Below are 16,756 nucleotides of genomic sequence, written 5' to 3'. Positions count from 1 at the left end.
CCATTTTGTTACCAAATGACAGAAGCTCTTAACTTTCAAATTCTGACAACTTAATTTAAAAATTTTAGTGATGTAAACACCTTGCAATCATACCACTGAGGCTGAATAACTTCTTCCCTTCACTTATAATAATCATGAGTAACAGAACACGGTGTTAAATGAGATGGAAGTCATTGAATATTGCTGTTCTGTGTTGTATTTACTCATCTACAAAGTATATAAATAGCTAAAAGTTATTGCAAAAATCACTTCCAGGGATTGCTTGTTCTGTAAGATAACTCTGTTGATTTCTATTACGTGGACAAAACCCCACCAAAATAACGCGGGACTTGGATTTAATTCTCTTGCTTTTTATGCAGAACCTTTTTGGAAAGATGGCAGATATACTGGAAAAAATTAAAAAGTAAGTTATCTGACGTGAGTCTTTTCACCCTCTTAAAACAAGACTTGACCTATGTCTGGAAAGCATGGGAATATGGTTTTGATTTTTTTTTCTTTGTTTGTTTGTGTATTTTCAGCTTGTTCATGTGGGTCCAACCAGAAATAACACAGAAGCTCTACATTGCTCTATGGGCGGCTTTTATTGCATCCTGCTTTTTGCCCTACAGGATTATTGGTCTTGCAATGGGTAAACACAATAAATAATTGACCTATTAAAGTCTAGACTTAATGCTTTTAAAATAGAGCATGATCTTCAGGGGGAGAATTTTCGAGTATAAGAAAGAAAACCCTGCATTAATAAATAATGCAGTGTTTTAAAGTATCTTCATTGTGCTTGGCATCATTTGTTGTGTTCATTTTGAAAACCATCTCTGAATACATAATAGAAAAAGTAATGCATTTGCTCCTTGAAGTGGGAAAGTTTCTGATGAGCTTTTAGCAGAGGTCTTCAGATTGCCAGCTATAAGGCTTCCAGGAAGTCCTATATTTGGGGTTATTTTTGCTCTCTCTTCCTTGTAAATGAAATACATGGGACCACACAGAAGGCACAAGGATAGTAGGGCTGGAAAAAAAGTGAAGATGTTGATAGGACTACTTGAAGAACTTGGAGGATAGGCTGGAAAAAGCAGACTGCTGTGGGTAAAGTTTCAGATACTTCCACTTTCTGCTGGGAATTGGGAAAAGACAGCTCCCTCTACAGCACAATACTTACATCTATAAGATATAAGGCCATGTTCTGTGAACCAAGAATTACTATTTTTTATTTTTCTTTACTCACTGAAGTTATGAGATGGTCAAATGAGTATTAGCTTTGGTGGCACTGAACTTCAAGCTTCAAATTTAAACATATACATAGATTTGCTTGATATAGCTATTGAATTATGAGTGTGAGGAATTATTTTGTTACTGTGACTCTTAGGAGATCTGAATTGCATTCACTGAAGTTTTAAGAGCATTTCAAACCCTTTTTAATCTGGCAGAATGCAAGGAAATATCTTCCGTAAGATAAGGCCTACTGGACTGGAAGATACAGTTTAATGCAGTACGTGAGAGCCCTCTGTTGCCATTTAAATTCTTGCAAGGAACTGCAGCGTATAATGCTCTGGCATGTTTCCTGTTTTGGAAGTATATTATGTTTTCAGGATGTTTCTGTTAATAAGCAATGTATGCTTGGATCATTTCAGTGCTCTTCCGTGTAGTAAGAAGCTACGTGTTTAAAATCTGGGGGAGAGAGGGATCTGGGGAGGGGATGAAAAGGAGTAGTTTCCTGCCTTTGTAAGAGGACTCCAAATAGAACCAAGAGAGTGGTTTAGCACCGTAAATGAAGATAACTAAAGAAGTTGGTTTCCTTCATGAACTCTGTAAAACGTGGTCAAAACTGGGATGTTCTTAATGCCCTTACAACATGCATACTACAGTGACCTTTTTTTCAGGCCTCTATGCCGGAATCAAGTTTTTCCTTATTGATTTCATCTTCAAACGATGCCCCAGACTAAGAGCTAAGTATGATACTCCTTATATCATCTGGACAAGCCTCCCAACAGATCCGCAGCTCAAAGAACGATCTAATGCTACAGTGTCGAGACGGGTAAGGATAATAAGTCATCTTGTCTCTTTGTTCCCAACATCTGAAAATCAGATCCCTATCTCCCTTCCCCCTTTCCCCAGTGACTAGAGCACATTAAAGGGAAGGTTAATTAAACCGTAATGGTCAGTGTTAGTTCTATTTTTATAATTACTTTCAAGATTCACAGAGTTTGCATCTAGAATTTGTTTCTTGTAAGAAATCAATTTATTATGAAAATGTGTATATATTTATACACATACACACAAATAATGCAAATCATAGGAAGCTAAATGCACAAAAATGATGCTGTCCATACTCATATCAATTTCTGTAACATACATTGTGTGATTTTTGTTGTCAAAATTTAGTTTTGTGTAGCTTTTCTCTATTCCCAGATATTCTTTTTAGTGGAGATTCAGCTGCTTGTGTGGATTGAAGAACAGTTTGTTTGTTTGTTTGTTTGTTTTTTTAAAAAAAAGATTGAGTGTATGTAGCTTACTGATGGGATAAGTATTGATAGAATTAGTAAAGCAGTTCACATATTTAGGTATTATGTCTTAAGGTTATTCGTATTAGATGACAAGTAAGTGTAGTGGTGACAAATAACTTTTTACCATGTTGGTACTCATAACAGTAATTTTTTCTTTTGTTAAAGTCTCATAGAATTTATTTTAATCCCATTTTAGTGTTTGCTTAATGCCTCTTATTACAATATGCAATTGCATTCATGGGGTTTCTGAGTTCTTTCATAAACTCCCTTACTATAATGTGAAGCACTTAGCAATAATTCAGCCTGAGAACACATCTGGGGAGCAAAATGGATAAACGCATGAACCCTTGGTTAACCTGTCAAGAAGAAGACAAAATTTCATGTCTGGGGGAAATTTAACAGTAGGTGGCAAAATGGTAACAGCAGTGTGACTTGAGTATTTCAGAAGGAAGTAGAAGAGAAGGAAAATCTCTGACTGAAAGTGACTCTTTTGTTTGTATTTTCTAAGGGGTGAGAGAGATGAGTGAATGGTTAGACAGAGCTGTAGGTTCTGTCAGCCACAGTCAGACTATTTCAGTTGCTTGTAGAAGGTTGACTTAAAACTTTCTTACCATTCTGTTATCATTGCAGGTTATCACTCGCTGTGATGATTGTGTAATTTGTTTTAGGGATGGAAAGGCTCTGAACTGCTGAAGTTGAATCTGTCATCCATAGACGACAGTAATTGTCCTTCTTGGACCTTCCTTAACAACTTAAGTTTTGACAAGGAGACCAGGGCTTTGAGACTGACTTGACAGGGTTGGCTTTTCTCCCTGGAAAGGACATGCAGGACTGTATTACCTGCTTCAAAATGTCTTTGAAAGCATTATCTTGGTTTCTGTATCTCTCTTTTTTTGTATTATTATTTTATAAAAGGTAAAAGCCAAATAGGTTTTCCTTTTTTCCTTTTTGACCCCCGTACAAAAGGCAAAGCCTGGAAGCATGCACAGCTTATGTGCTTTTGCTTTGGCTTATTATCCTTAAATAGTGTACACGACACTGTAAAATTAGACACCATGCATTGCCTGTACCACCCTGACCAAGTGTCCTTTGAGAAAAATCCTGACACCAGTGTCTGATTGGTAAAGATTGTATGTCAAAAGCTGAGGACAGGTCAAGCGGAAGCAGCAAGGAATCCTGTTTGCCTGCTTCCAGGTCGTTAGGCAGGCAGGACTCCTCTGGCATTACAAATTCAATGACTTCCAGTTATATTTAAGGCTTATTAATATATTGGCTTTGATGCTGTGCTTTTAGGAATGGACCATGGTTTGTCTCTAGCCTGGGTGGTTATAGCTAAATAGTTACTTGTTTTAGTGGAAACACTTGCCTGTTTTAGGAAGGACTCAAAGTAAGGGCAGAGCTGTTCACATCTCCAGCCTCAGGATGGGGTATGATACTGAAGCTTAACCACCTTTTTATTTTTTGCCTCTTTTCTAATGGTTAGGTAGGAAGCCGTGCAGCAGAGGGCAGGAATAATCTTTATTCCAGAGCAAAACACGTTATCTCTTTTGTCCTGACCTTCTGTGTGTCTTGGGACGTGGAGCTTCACCTGGTTACGTGTGTATGGAGCCAAATAACTCGTCCAAGAGAGCCTTCCAAAAATTCATCTGATCTTTACTCCCACACAAAGAATTGGGGAAGCTTTCCTTGGTGCCAGGGGCTTACTCACTGCTAAGGGCAGAGCAGAAGGGCGCAGTCACTGAAGCAATAGTACAGTTATTGTCAACTATTTTCTTTCAATCTCAACTTTCTTTATTCTTTTCCCTTGAGGCATCGTTGTATTACGGTTACCCTAAAAACTGGATGGTAAATACCCTCTGTTGTGCATAACTGTTTTGTCAGTCTGATTTTATACTCAGCGATTGCAGTGCACACTTCTCATTTGCTTTGTATTTCTTTTGTTAGAGCTAAATCCTGTGAAGTGTTGAGTGCTGCCAACTTACGCTCAAAAAGTGGCTGAGGCTAGCTACCCTCCAACAGCATTGGGCTGCGCAGGAGAAGGGCTTAGTCCCGAGCTTGCATGTTGTCAGTTTGCCAGTTGTTTAACTGCATGTGTGCAGTAGGACTAAGAACGGGGCTGGTACTGCTTTCATGACAAAAGCCAGCCTTGAGAACTGTGTGCTGTGCTACCAAGGTGAAAAAAGCAAATGGAGGCAAGCTTTCTGAAAGAAACTGCCTTCGGTCCTTCCAGAAACAAGGCCTTTTTTTAGGGCAGTCCCAGTGGTTCAGGAGCCCTGTTTAAAAGTAGATTTTACTGAAGGACTTCAGTATTTAAGAACTCCATGCTCCTTTTTTCCTTTTTTTTTTTTTTTTTTTCTCCTCAAGGATGCTGACAACCATTTCAGTTTTATTTCACATGTCTACACTCAAAAGTCAGTGGAACTTCAAAGGAAAGCAAAGATCAATGACTCTAACACAACCTGAATAAATTGAACTGGTGTGCTCTAACCACTGCTAACTCTCATTTTTAATTGCATTCATTGTATGTAGTCTTTTGGTATGTGAGCAAGATCTTGCAGCTTCACTCAGTTCATGTTTTATTCTATGTATTATACTGTTAAATAGACTTCACTTTTTTCTTTTGTCACTGTCACATTTGTGTTGTTTGTTTCTTTTCCTGCTAGCTGTCAGGGCATGAAAAGGTACGGATCGTAGCGTGGAAAACTTCCTTTCAATTTCAGCATTTGTATTCATAATGAGCTTATGCAGTTTGGCGTGCCTTTTTCTTTGTTTGCTCTTTTTTCTTTATAAACTTATTTTGTGCAAAAATATCTTGTGCTTGGCCTGTCTCTCGAAGACAAGCTAAGTACTGATAATATATTAGCTATTACTAGTTCCATTAGGGTAGTAATTCGGAGTTGCGTGCAGTGACTTAGCTGTATCTAATCAGATTACCATTTCTCTACAGTAAAGGGTATTTTTAGGGCAGGAATGTGCAGTGCCATGTGCTTTCGTCCCTGCAAAGGGTGCCTGTCAAAGCAGAGCACTTTGAAAGGTTGTCTTCAGATAGCACGTTACAGCCTGTGGTAAAGAAGTAGTAGAATTCAGTAGTCCAAAGTCAACTTCAGTGAAGTTAATGAAAATTCTTGTCTTACAGTTTGTTTGTTTGCTTGTTTTTCAAGGTAGAATAGTTAGTCATGTTTTTAAGAGAAAGGCTTTGCTGATCAGTCTAAAATTATGTTTATTTTTATTTTTTTGCAGCTTCAGACAGCAGCATCCAGAAGTTATGTGGGCTCAAATGCCCCGACCGGAATAAACAAAGATGAAGACACGAGTCGTTTCCATACCACCAAGAGGGGCAATTTCCATGAAGTTTTTAACTTGTCAGAAAATGAGCGTCCTTTAGCAGGTACTGCAATGGGAAGGCTACATTACTGGAATCTGTTCCAAAAAGCTGCGGATAATTTCAAGTTGGATTCAGTGCAATGTACAAATATAAGCGTGTAATTAACAAATGCCTACTTTCAATTAAGATGAATGGAGGTGATCTCCTTCATTCTTTATCCTTACAATTCTCTGTGAGAATCCACAGCCTGTCATGCCTTTTGTGGTAGTGCAAATGTTAAAGTAAAAATCGTGTATGTGTGGTGGGTTTTTTTTTTTGATTTATTATTTTTAATTTTCATTATTATTATTATTTTTACCAGTGTAAAACAGACATTACAGTGTCTATAAGCACCTTGTTTAGGCTTTGCTTTGTAAATACTTCTGATTTTGGGTATGTAAAGTTTCATTTTCAGTGTTTTCTGCTTCTTTATAAAGTAATTGCTAGGGGTAATATCTGTTTTTCTCTTTCTTAAAGTAAGATTTTTTATTTTTTTTAGTGTGTGAAAATGGCTGGCGCTGCTGCTTGATTAATAGAGATAGGAAGATGCCTACAGACTACATCAGGAATGGAATTCTTTATGTCACAGAAAAGTGAGTCATTACATTTGACACATTTCTTAGGAGGGAAGTGCAACAGATGTTAAAAAATTGAATCTGAAAGCAGTCCTTTGACAATATTTTGAAACAACACTGCTGATAAGTGGGTATCAAGTGCCTTTTTGTGGTGCTTTAAAACCTCAAGAAAGCACTGTAGGAGAGGGAGAACTAAATCTGGGGTGTGGCAAAGCTTAACAAACATGTTTTTGTCTTGGAAAGGCTTGCATGGGAATGGAGAACAGCTCTGTGTAGTTAGTTGTTAGTAGCTGCAGTCCTTGATATGGATATCATACTTACTGTATGTATATTAAAAAAAAGAAACTAAACACTAACTGAATTTTGAGAGTTGTGATTAATGGTTATTTAGCAAATACTCTGGTTCATTTTTTTAAAAGCCAACTGAACTTACAGGTTTCCTTGAACCAATGTGCCACAACAGCAAAAAAATAGGAATTCAAGCCTTGGTTTCAAAACTAGTATTTATGTTTGGTTTTAATTCTTACTTTCTCTTTTCCCCCTCCCCTGTGCTGAAATAAATATCATGACTACTGTTTGGCTCTTGCACTGAAATTCCTTTGGAGTGTAATGAATGGAAGTAAAGCTAATCTGTATGCAATGTCACCTAATGATAGAGGGCGTTTAGAATCTCTAGCATTTAGAAATCTGAGCTTTTGTCTGCATCACAATGATATGTAACTAACATAGTATTTTCCATTAATCTTCTAGGAAAGTAAAATATTTATAAGCCTTCTGAGATCTAGTATTTTAACTCTTCAAGGCTCTACTGTTTTCTTGTATCTTTAAAATACTTGTTGGGCTCAGAAATTCAATGCAGTAATCTAAAAATAATATATTTTTTTTGTGTATGCATACTGTATGTTCTGAGTTTACAAACACATTGGTTTCTAGAATTTACAAATGTTTGTTCTTGGAAGCTGTAACTGAATTGCATGTTGTTTGCCTCTTTTTGTGTAAAGCTGATTTCAACCTGTGAGATTTCAAACTTCAGAAGTGACAGGAAGGATACTGTGAGCTTCGTTTTAGAATACTGTATCAAAATGAGCATTTTCTTTCCTTGTTTTCAGTTACTTGTGCTTTGAAAGCTCCAAATCTGGCTCATCTAAAAGAAATAAGGTTATAAAGCTAACGGATATAACGGATATTCAGAAGGTATGGCTGCTTTGTGTTTCAAGTAGGGGACAAAGCTGGGTTTCTGTTCAACTAGTCTTGTTTTGTTTTTCTGTGGTGTTTTTTATTGTTTGTTTGATACTGTAAAGAAAAAAAGGATAATATTGATGATTTTTATAACTAAGAGATAATTCTTTGGTCAAAGAATATTTTCCAGAACTGTTTGGTTAGCCAGTTAGACTGACCATACACAAACTCACTATGAGCATAAAAGTGTATTAAATTCTTACACTCTTGATTTATTTTAAAATTAAAGTTGTACTGTTTCTTAATTCCTGTATTGACCAGAATTGTGTAGGCTTTAAGAAGATTTTTGTTAGCAGTAATTGTGTAATGTTAACTTAAATTTGTGTGTCGATGTAGGTAGATGCACCATCTTAAATGTAGGTGCCTCAGAGGGAAGAGGGATTATTTCAACCATTAGAGTAACATTATTGGATCAGAGCTTTGTCTTGGTGGCATCCCATCACTAAAAGAGGGGAAAAGTGGATGGTCAGAAGCATGGCAAGTAAGGTGTGAGCCTCTGGTTGAGTTTTATCAGCCCGCTGTTACCAGAGGCTTTAGTCCACACCTAGCATCATGCTATATGGAGATATTTGTTAACCTCTCTGTAATTATCTAACACCTGAAGGCCAACACCAGTGCTTTCTACTGCATCCCGTGGCCATGAGTGCAGTCGTTTATATTATGTTGTTCAGAGAAGTAATTTGGTCTGGTGTGTGCTGTTTAGCTACCTCCAGATTTTCAAATGACTTTCTTCCATTTATGTCACATCTATAAATGAGACGACTTGAGCTCAGATTGAACATTCTCATTGGAATTAATAATTCATAGCGATGCATTTTAATCATACTCGAAGCAACGAGGGCTTGTTGTTTAGTAGCATGCTGCGAATGTTCCTTTGTATCTGTGTAGCTTCTTAATGAAGATGAGACAGAGATCATGCAGCCAAGCATAAAAACAAACTGTGCCTTGCTTCGTTTGTGGATGGGTAAAAACATGCCACGCTCAGGCTCCTTCCATATTTAGGATATTCTCTAGTTCTGCCAACTGTATTTCATCTTAGCTTTAGAGGTTTTCTTCAAAAAGCCCAGCTGTACATACCCTGTTGGTCTATTGAGTTTTGAAAAGAAGCTTTTTCTGGTTTCTTTCCTGCTTCTTTAAACAGTAGATGAATATTAGTTCCAGGGAAACCTTTAGATAATACACACTTCCACACTTTTTCTTGCCTGTTTATGCATGTATATTTACATGTATGTGCATATCTATATGTATAATATATATATTATGTATATATACACACAGAGACATGTATGTGGCAGGAAGGGAAGGGGCAGTGTTGGCTGCACAAGCAGTGCTGTGCCCATGGACAGCAGGGGCAGAGGGGAGTGCTTGGCCTGCTCATGTTTTTACTGCAGGTCTGTTAGTTGTGGCTGGGAGGGTCTGCCATTGATGGGTTGCATGACCTCTCAACACCTTTTGCAGTTGTTCAGTAGATATGACCTATCTTTTGGTCTGTGCTTGGTCTTTTCAGTATAAAGTGCTCTCTGTTCTCCCGGGATCAGGGATGGGTATTGCTGTATCAACACCATCTACACAAAAAGTAAGTAGCTGGCTATATCTTTATGTCTGGTTATATCTATATGGCTGTGTTTGACTTCATGCTCTTTTTGTCTTCTTTCTCTTGGCTTGCACCAGCTAGCACCAGGCTCTTTTATTTTTTTCCCCACTCATGCTAGTGTTTGTCTCCTTTATTTCATTTGTGTGCATATCAGCATGTCTGGTTTCAGAATTTGAATGAATTAAACATTCAGCTTGTTTTCCTGCATCTGGACTATTTTACTGCAACATTTCAGACAGATTCGCTTCTGCCTTTCTGCTCCTTTATTTCATTACCTCCTTTGAGAGCATAGGGGGTGGTCTGCAGTGCAAACAGTCTGAAGCTCAAAGTTGATGGCTTGACAGTATCTTTGTGTCTGCTGCATGGCAGGTTTGGGGGTAGAAGGGCCTGACCCTCAGGATTCAGTTTTCCTGTTTCGACCTTATTGTGCTAAAGATTTAAACATCTATAAGCCTCAAATACCTTTGGGACAACTGAAGCTTTTCTTAACATGTTACTGTACCTTGTTTTAAACTAACCACTTATAAATAGCTTTTCTTTAAGTCATATGAGGGTTGTACCAGGCTTTCTGCTCACTTTTTTAATACTGAGAAGTACTTAATAAAGAGGTTGAAAATGCTAATCTACCTAAATAAATATTTTATGAGCTGAAGCTAAGAGGCACTGATAAAGAGTCTTAGCAACCTTTAACAAAGGCAGAGGTCAATCAGGGAAACTTCATGCACTGAGCGGATGACAGAGTTAAAATATTCTCTATTGCTAGTACTCTGTGCAGATGAACTTTATGCCATGGTTGTTTTAGGAAGAGGCTGGTGAAGTGAAAATATTAGAAACTCTGGCGTGCATCCAAGGATTTAATAGAGAAAAGGATTTTTACTTCTTTATGAATGCACTTTGAATATAGTTCATCTCCTGCTGCTAATGATCTGGCCAAAAGTATATACCTGAAAGAAGACTTTTCTTTTCCAAACTGACATGATATTTTTTCTGATTTTTTCCTTTCCCCTGTCATCCAGCCGTTGGTGTTTGGTGCCATGGTACACCGAGATGAAGCTTTTGAGACGATTTTCAACCAGTATGTGAAAATAACGTCTGCATCATCCAACAGTGAGAGCTAGTATCTTATCATAGAAGACCTAAAGGAAACTTTCTTATTTTACAACTTGGTAGTGAAAAAAAATGAACATCCTCATCTATTTTGCAATAATTTTTCTTGTCTGGTGGTTTATATTCTATCTGTTACATAAATCAAGTGTATTTTATATATGCCTTCATGTTTGTTTTTAAGGTTTTTGTAAAAAACAAACAAAAAAACACAAAAAACAAAATGAAACAAGACAGTGAAAGTGCTATCATCACTATTAGCCTTGCACATTAAGCACTTTTAATGTTTATTTACTGACATTAAAAGCTGGGAAGACACTTGGAGAACTGACGAAATAATGGACTGAAATAGGTTGATCCCTTTAACTCCACTGATATCACTAGGGATACATTTGTCCCATTATCTCATTTATTTTTTTCCCCAAGACATGAGAATGACAACTCTAGTAGCCTGAAGTCTGTTTCTTCAGCTCTGAGTTCTTAATTGGGTTCTACATTAAAACTGGTAGCAACACCAAGGAAGTATTATCATCGTAGTATTTCTGTATTTGTAAATGCACTTAAAATAACTCCTCCTTGCTAATTCTTGCATTGCAGAAGGATATTTTACTGGTTGGGTTAGGTTCAGATTTTCCTGCGTACAGAGGTTTAAATTGTTTGTACAGTGAATTGGAGGAAAAAGTTTGTAACTATATCTTCCTTTCTGAATGAACCAAAGTAAGAGGAAGGAAGGCAGGCAGATACTTTTTATAAAAGACGGCATCAAAATGTTGTTCCTAAAATGTTAGGCATCGTATATTTGTATTTCTGTAGATACTTGTCACAGAAGGGCTCAACTATTGTACATGTTGTATGTACAAGGTGTTTGTATGTTAATGCATAAAAGACTTGCAGGCTTTTTGTGTTGGGGGAGGCGGGAATAATTAAACTAAACTGAGACATGACTCTTTTAATTTAGCTTTTCTCTTGAGTTACCTTCTAATAACACTATAATATAGCAACTGAAAGCACTATTTCCTTTTCAGAACATAATTTGAGGGGCACTGGAATGTTGCCGTGTTTCCCCGTGCAAAATTAAATTTTAGTTACAATTAAACCCAATGGCCAGGTAAAACAGGAAGGCTGGGCTCCTTATCTAAACTCTCTCAGGCCTTTCTAGCAGCAAAGCACATATTTGACCTTCATCTTTAATACAGAAAGCTTTTATATTGTATACAATAGCACCCTTCTGAGAGGTTTAGAATTATATTTGCATTTTTCTTAAAGCACAGTAGGAGTTACTCTATGCCTTCCCGTTTGTCTTCTCCTTTGCTATGTCCTTTGAGTTGCTAGTGTGGATGTCTCCAGACATCATATGAAGGTCCCCCCGAAAAAGTAATTTTGCAGATGCAGATTCTTACCTAAAAAATGGGACTTCGTTCTATGTTTTGTTTTGTTTTGTATTTTTTTTTTTTAATCGGGGATTTTTCTTTCTTTGTGGGGAACGGGGTAAAATGAATGACGGGCAGGGGAGCCAAGCACCAAAGGGTCTTTAACTCTTAGCACAATTTTTACTTCAAGTCTCTCAACAACTGCAGCAGGACTGAAGAAGGTGGCAGTCAAACTGCGCAAACCTATTTCAGTCTGGCCTTGACGAGGTATGATAGAAGAACTTGATGTGAACTTGACGTGAAGAAATACTGTTGAACGCTGTGAGTTGGTTGGGTGTTGTAAAGGAAAACACTGACTGCAGTAAAACTCCATTCCCTGAGTGGAACTGTGAGCACGAGCTGGGGAGAATCCACCAGAAGGGCTAGGATGCAATTTTTGAGCTCACTGGGTAGAGCACCTTTATGTGACCAGAAAAAGGGGGGCATTTCCGATACCTCCTTAGGTATGGTGTACATCAGGACCTGAAAGCTTAACATACAAGTGAAGTTGGCTGAGAAATGCATTTTGCCACCATCTAATGTGGGTGTAGCTTGACAGGTTGTGGCTTCTTCACTTTACATGCAGGTTTTTTGTTTAAATTCCTTGAACTTAAAGTTTTTCTTCAAACCTGCTTTGAAGTCAATTAATCTTTTTTTGTAACTGCTGTGTATTACCATTTGACCTTCCTTTCTAGAAGCTTCCTTGAATAGTAAGTGTGGCTAATAGGCATTAAAATCGCTTAATGTTATATAAATCTTAATCAGATTCATTCATTTTGTCTTAAGGAAAAATCACTTGAGTGTGTTTCAAGCTATTGTTTTTTTTCCCGAGGAAACAGAAAACTATATTTTTTACAGAGAGCATGCTCTTTTTCTTATTTTTGTATCATTTTTTCAAGTGTAATTTATATCTTCACTCTGATCATAGCAGCAGTTTCAGTAGGAAATCAGTTGACTGGCACATACTACTCCCCCCACACGTCCCCCCTCGCTGTTTGACCCTAGCATACAGGGTTGTCCTAGATCCTGGTTCCCAAAGGAGCCGTAGGTCCTGCGCTTGTGGTGCCAGGACAATTAACCACGCCTAGGCTTCAGAGAGGGAGAAAAGAATTATCCTTTTCCCAGCCTGAAATGCCTCATGCACAATATGCTCTTTTTTTGTCTGAGCAAGGAAACTAGAAACTTCTTAGGAAATTTAATAATCTAATTCGAAATTAATCCACGCTTTAGCAGTGTGAATTTAAAACCGGACTCCTCTTAAAGCAGTAAACCTAGTGCAAACTGCAATGCAGCATCTTTTCATTCTAACGTGTAGAAAAAAGACTGGATTTTTTTTTAAAGGAATTGTAATATAACTGTCAGACATCTGTGTACATATTTGACAAGGTTCACTTCCATTAGGTTGTCCAGGTTACTGCTATGGAATTGCTCGTGTGTTACCAAACATCAGAGCTGGTAGAAAGTCCCCTCGGTGTGTTTACTCACGAGTGCTCCTCTGCCCTCTCTTCTGCTACATCCTCACGGGCTTGGAGGGGATGGACAGTGAGTAAATATGTACTTGACTTGTACAATTACACAGTTAACCTTAAATTCCACTTGTCCTACCGAGCTTTGCAGTGTAGCCTGCTGTGCTTCATCAGCAGGCTGGGTAGCATCACTTAATGTAAAGTGTTACTTTCTAATAGCAGAAGGTGATGTTCTTGTCTTTCTGTTTGCTGTTAATATTTGCAGTTCTGTTGGTGTGTGTGGTTCACTGCTGGATCATTCAGGTGTAATTGGGTTTAGCTTTTTTCAGTCGAATTGCATTGGTTAGTTTGAGTCCCTTTTACAGGAGAAAAAAAGGGAGATGAAAACTGACTGCTTTAATTATTTATTGATGACCATTTAAATTCAAAAGGCAAAAAAAAAAAAATAAAGCTGAAATATGAAATCATGCCTTTCCGTACACTGTAGCTTTTGTGAGGCAAGATTGAGAGAAACAAGCTATTTATAAGTAGCAACACCACACAGGAAGCCAGCAGCAAAACCCTCCTATTGTTCCTGCAGACAAAGAAAAACACAATTTTACCCAATCTTGAAGAGATGAAAGGATGTACTTTTTTTTGGCTACTTAAACTTGTATTAAAAACACTGGTAGTTTTTATTGAATTCTGTACATTTTGGCAGATGTTTAATTTCTACTACTAATCATTGAGATATAATGGATGTTAAAATTTTTATGTCTGAAGTTCGAGTCTATATTTTGAAGTTGTAAATAACTCATTATCAGTGTAACTTTTGTTTGACAAAAGACTTATACTGTATGAAGAATTGAAATAATGAAATAATTTGCCCTGTACATTTTTTAAGAAAATCTTGTTTGTTTAAAAAGTCTTGTATAAATTATAATTTTTATTTAAATAAACATAAAAATGCTTTGTGCTAATACTTTTTACAAACTTTAATGACTCGTGTAGCAAAACCAGGCCCGATTTCTTGGAATGAGGTGAGCTGCTTTTGGCGTATTCACAGCCACCTCAAGCCCATCACTGGGGGGAACTGGGTGGGCTTTGCTTTTGAAGCTTCACTGCTTTTGAAGCTCGAGGACCCTGCTTTAACCTGAAGTAGTTGTGTTGGTGTATCACAGAGCACAGTAATGTTTTTGTCTTCTGTGCCATTTAGTGTGTTAGGAAGAGCACAAATGGATACCTGTAAAAGCTCTTTCACGAAACACAGTAATAGCTGAAGACTGTGCTACAGGTAGGCACTGGAGGTAAGAACAAAACCCTTCTCTGCCCCAAAGGTATGCTGGAGAGAAGCTTCTGACATCCGAACAGGGCTGCTCTTTGTCTTGCAGAACATGCAGTGGCCCGGTCCATCTGTCTTACAAATACATACCGAGCTGCTGAGCCTTTGGCTGTGCTTCTGTGAAATCTGTAACCTTGCTGGGATAAATGGTAGGGCTTCTTGCTCCATGCTGTGTGCAACAGGAGCTGGCTTTCACTGGGTACACAGCCCTTTGTCTTTGGTTAGGAATATGATACCAGGACTAAGCTTCCTGGTCATCTAATCCCGATGTATTTGTTTGTCCCTACAATGCTCCTCTGTATGTTTTGCTCCGTTGACAGAGCTCAGGCCATGGCAGACCCCGCAGTCATGAATGCTTGCTGCTTCATTTCTTTCTATATTTAGCTTTCTCACGATGGCAGCTATGCATCTGGCGATACAGTGGTGCTTTCAAGCTTGTATTTTAAATGCTTGTGTGTTCTCACCATACTTAACTTCCCCCTCATACTTCTGTTAATGCATTTTCTATTAAATATTTGTACAAGATAGCTGCATCTATAGCAGTGCTCACACAGATTGGATTCAAACATGCCTGCAGCCTTGTGGAAAGAGTCTCTGGAGCCTGGACGTCTGATTTTGGCTGTAGACCATGTGGGACTTGGGGAAGGGGGTGGTCTTCCTGAAAATTGCACTTGTTTTCTCAACCTCGCTAAGCAGGGGAATTTAGTAAGCTAAACATTCTGCCTACAAGTTATCGGCTCTTCTCAGCTTCAAATATTTTTCCTGCATAATGAGCAAAAAGGTCTAAAAGATGTATTTCCTGTGTTAGAGAAGTTGGGGTGTTTGTAAAAGAACAAACAGTCTCTTGAAGCATCAGTATCCTCCTGGAGCTGTTGCCACTCTAAAATGTAAGTGGGCTTGATGCGGTGCCACAAGGACATGGTTGTGAATGTGTCTGATATTATATTTAACCTGAACTGTGTTTGGTCATTTGGCTTTGTATGGGAAGCAGAGAGAAGACGATGGGAAGATAGAGACCTGTTTCCATGTTCAAATACCTGCTGCTCACTGTACCTTGTGAGTGTAACACCCACTTCAGGTGTGAATTAGGTGAAATCTCCATTTTTGTGTCCTGTACCGAAGCTCCATCTTTGCCACTTGGAATGGAAAATGGCTAAATGTGGGAAAGGATTTCCTTCAGTCTTCCTGGTGCTTTTTTTCCAGTTAACAAGCAACTTTGCATATTCTCTAGCTTCTCCCTTATGTTTCACCCTCCCCTAATTTCATGTGTATTTCTTTGTGCTTCTATCTTGCTCCTTCTCGTGCAGATACAAACCTTCCTCCAAAACCCCTTGACCCATTTAGCCTGCTGCATGCCTTTTCCTTACCCTCTGCTCTCTGTTTTACCTCTGGATGATCACACGTGAATGGGTAAGATCTCACTAGCCATTTCCATGCGTGGACCAGAAATTTGTCTTCATCCCCACTTCATTTAGTAATTAATGGCAATTAGTGGCTGGTTTCCACCTTACAGTCTAGCTGCAGATTCAAGGTGAATTATGTCCAAGAGGAGTCACTCTCTCTTTTTTTATTCCTAAACTTCCCAAATTTTTGTTTTGCTTTCTCTCTACATAATCAGGGTTTGAATTGAGAGCTTTCCAGTGTTTGTTTTCTTCCTCCTTATGTTTAGGTCCTGATTGTTCAGACGTTGACTGGCTATGTCCCGATGAGCACATCACACGTTGACTAAAGCTGCCTCCACGTTTTACATCTTCCATTTTGTGTAAATAGGAACCACACTGCTCTGTACTGCTTTTGGGTCACTCTGTGCCTTCCATTTCTCAAGCTGACATGCCAGGTCTTTGCATGGCTGAAGGAAGAGGATGTCTCTTGAAGCGTGCACTCCTCAGACTGGACAATCTCTTCTCAACAAACCATTTTCTTACTGGTTCAGGCTTACACCAAGCAAAATCAGTGTCTGTAGAGGAATAAACATAGTGCTAGGTGCATGCCACAGAAAGGTATTTGGGAAGGATTGTTCCAGCCTAAGCTGGTATTTGCTCAGCTGCCTCCATGCTGTTCTCTTGAGCACAGGGCATCAGGTTTTGATCTCTCAGCTAAGTCAGGAAGAACTTCTGTAAATCCTCTCCCTGTTTTCCTTAGGCTAGGTAAGTATTTAGGAGGAACTGCTGCTGGTATAAAGTCTG

The 16,756-nt window shown here is 38.4% G+C and overlaps 1 protein-coding gene across 5 annotated transcripts in view; it reads left to right on the top strand.

Moving 5' to 3' along the window:
- Positions 1–14,210, top strand: part of GRAMD4 (GRAM domain containing 4) — a 78,744-nt gene extending 64,534 nt beyond the window's left edge. For 3 of the 5 annotated variants that reach the window (XM_068669704.1, XM_068669708.1, XM_068669705.1), the window contains exons 12-21: positions 360–403; positions 519–628; positions 1,875–2,029; positions 4,308–4,343; positions 5,162–5,179; positions 5,739–5,886; positions 6,362–6,455; positions 7,547–7,631; positions 9,184–9,252; positions 10,287–14,210. In XM_068669704.1, coding sequence (XP_068525805.1) covers positions 360–403; positions 519–628; positions 1,875–2,029; positions 4,308–4,343; positions 5,162–5,179; positions 5,739–5,886; positions 6,362–6,455; positions 7,547–7,631; positions 9,184–9,252; positions 10,287–10,388 — 861 coding nt within the window. In that variant the 3' untranslated portion in view covers positions 10,389–14,210. The remainder of the gene's footprint in view (positions 1–359; positions 404–518; positions 629–1,874; positions 2,030–4,307; positions 4,344–5,161; positions 5,180–5,738; positions 5,887–6,361; positions 6,456–7,546; positions 7,632–9,183; positions 9,253–10,286) is intronic. The other 2 variants (XM_068669706.1, XM_068669707.1) reach the window with 2 other exon arrangements.
- Positions 14,211–16,756: the final 2,546 nt, after the last annotated feature.

Source organism: Anas acuta, chromosome 1, assembly GCF_963932015.1.
Source record: "Anas acuta chromosome 1, bAnaAcu1.1, whole genome shotgun sequence".
Taxonomy (NCBI): domain Eukaryota; kingdom Metazoa; phylum Chordata; class Aves; order Anseriformes; family Anatidae; genus Anas; species Anas acuta.
Note: the sequence above shows the minus strand (reverse complement) of the source record. Positions and strands in the feature narration are given on the sequence as shown.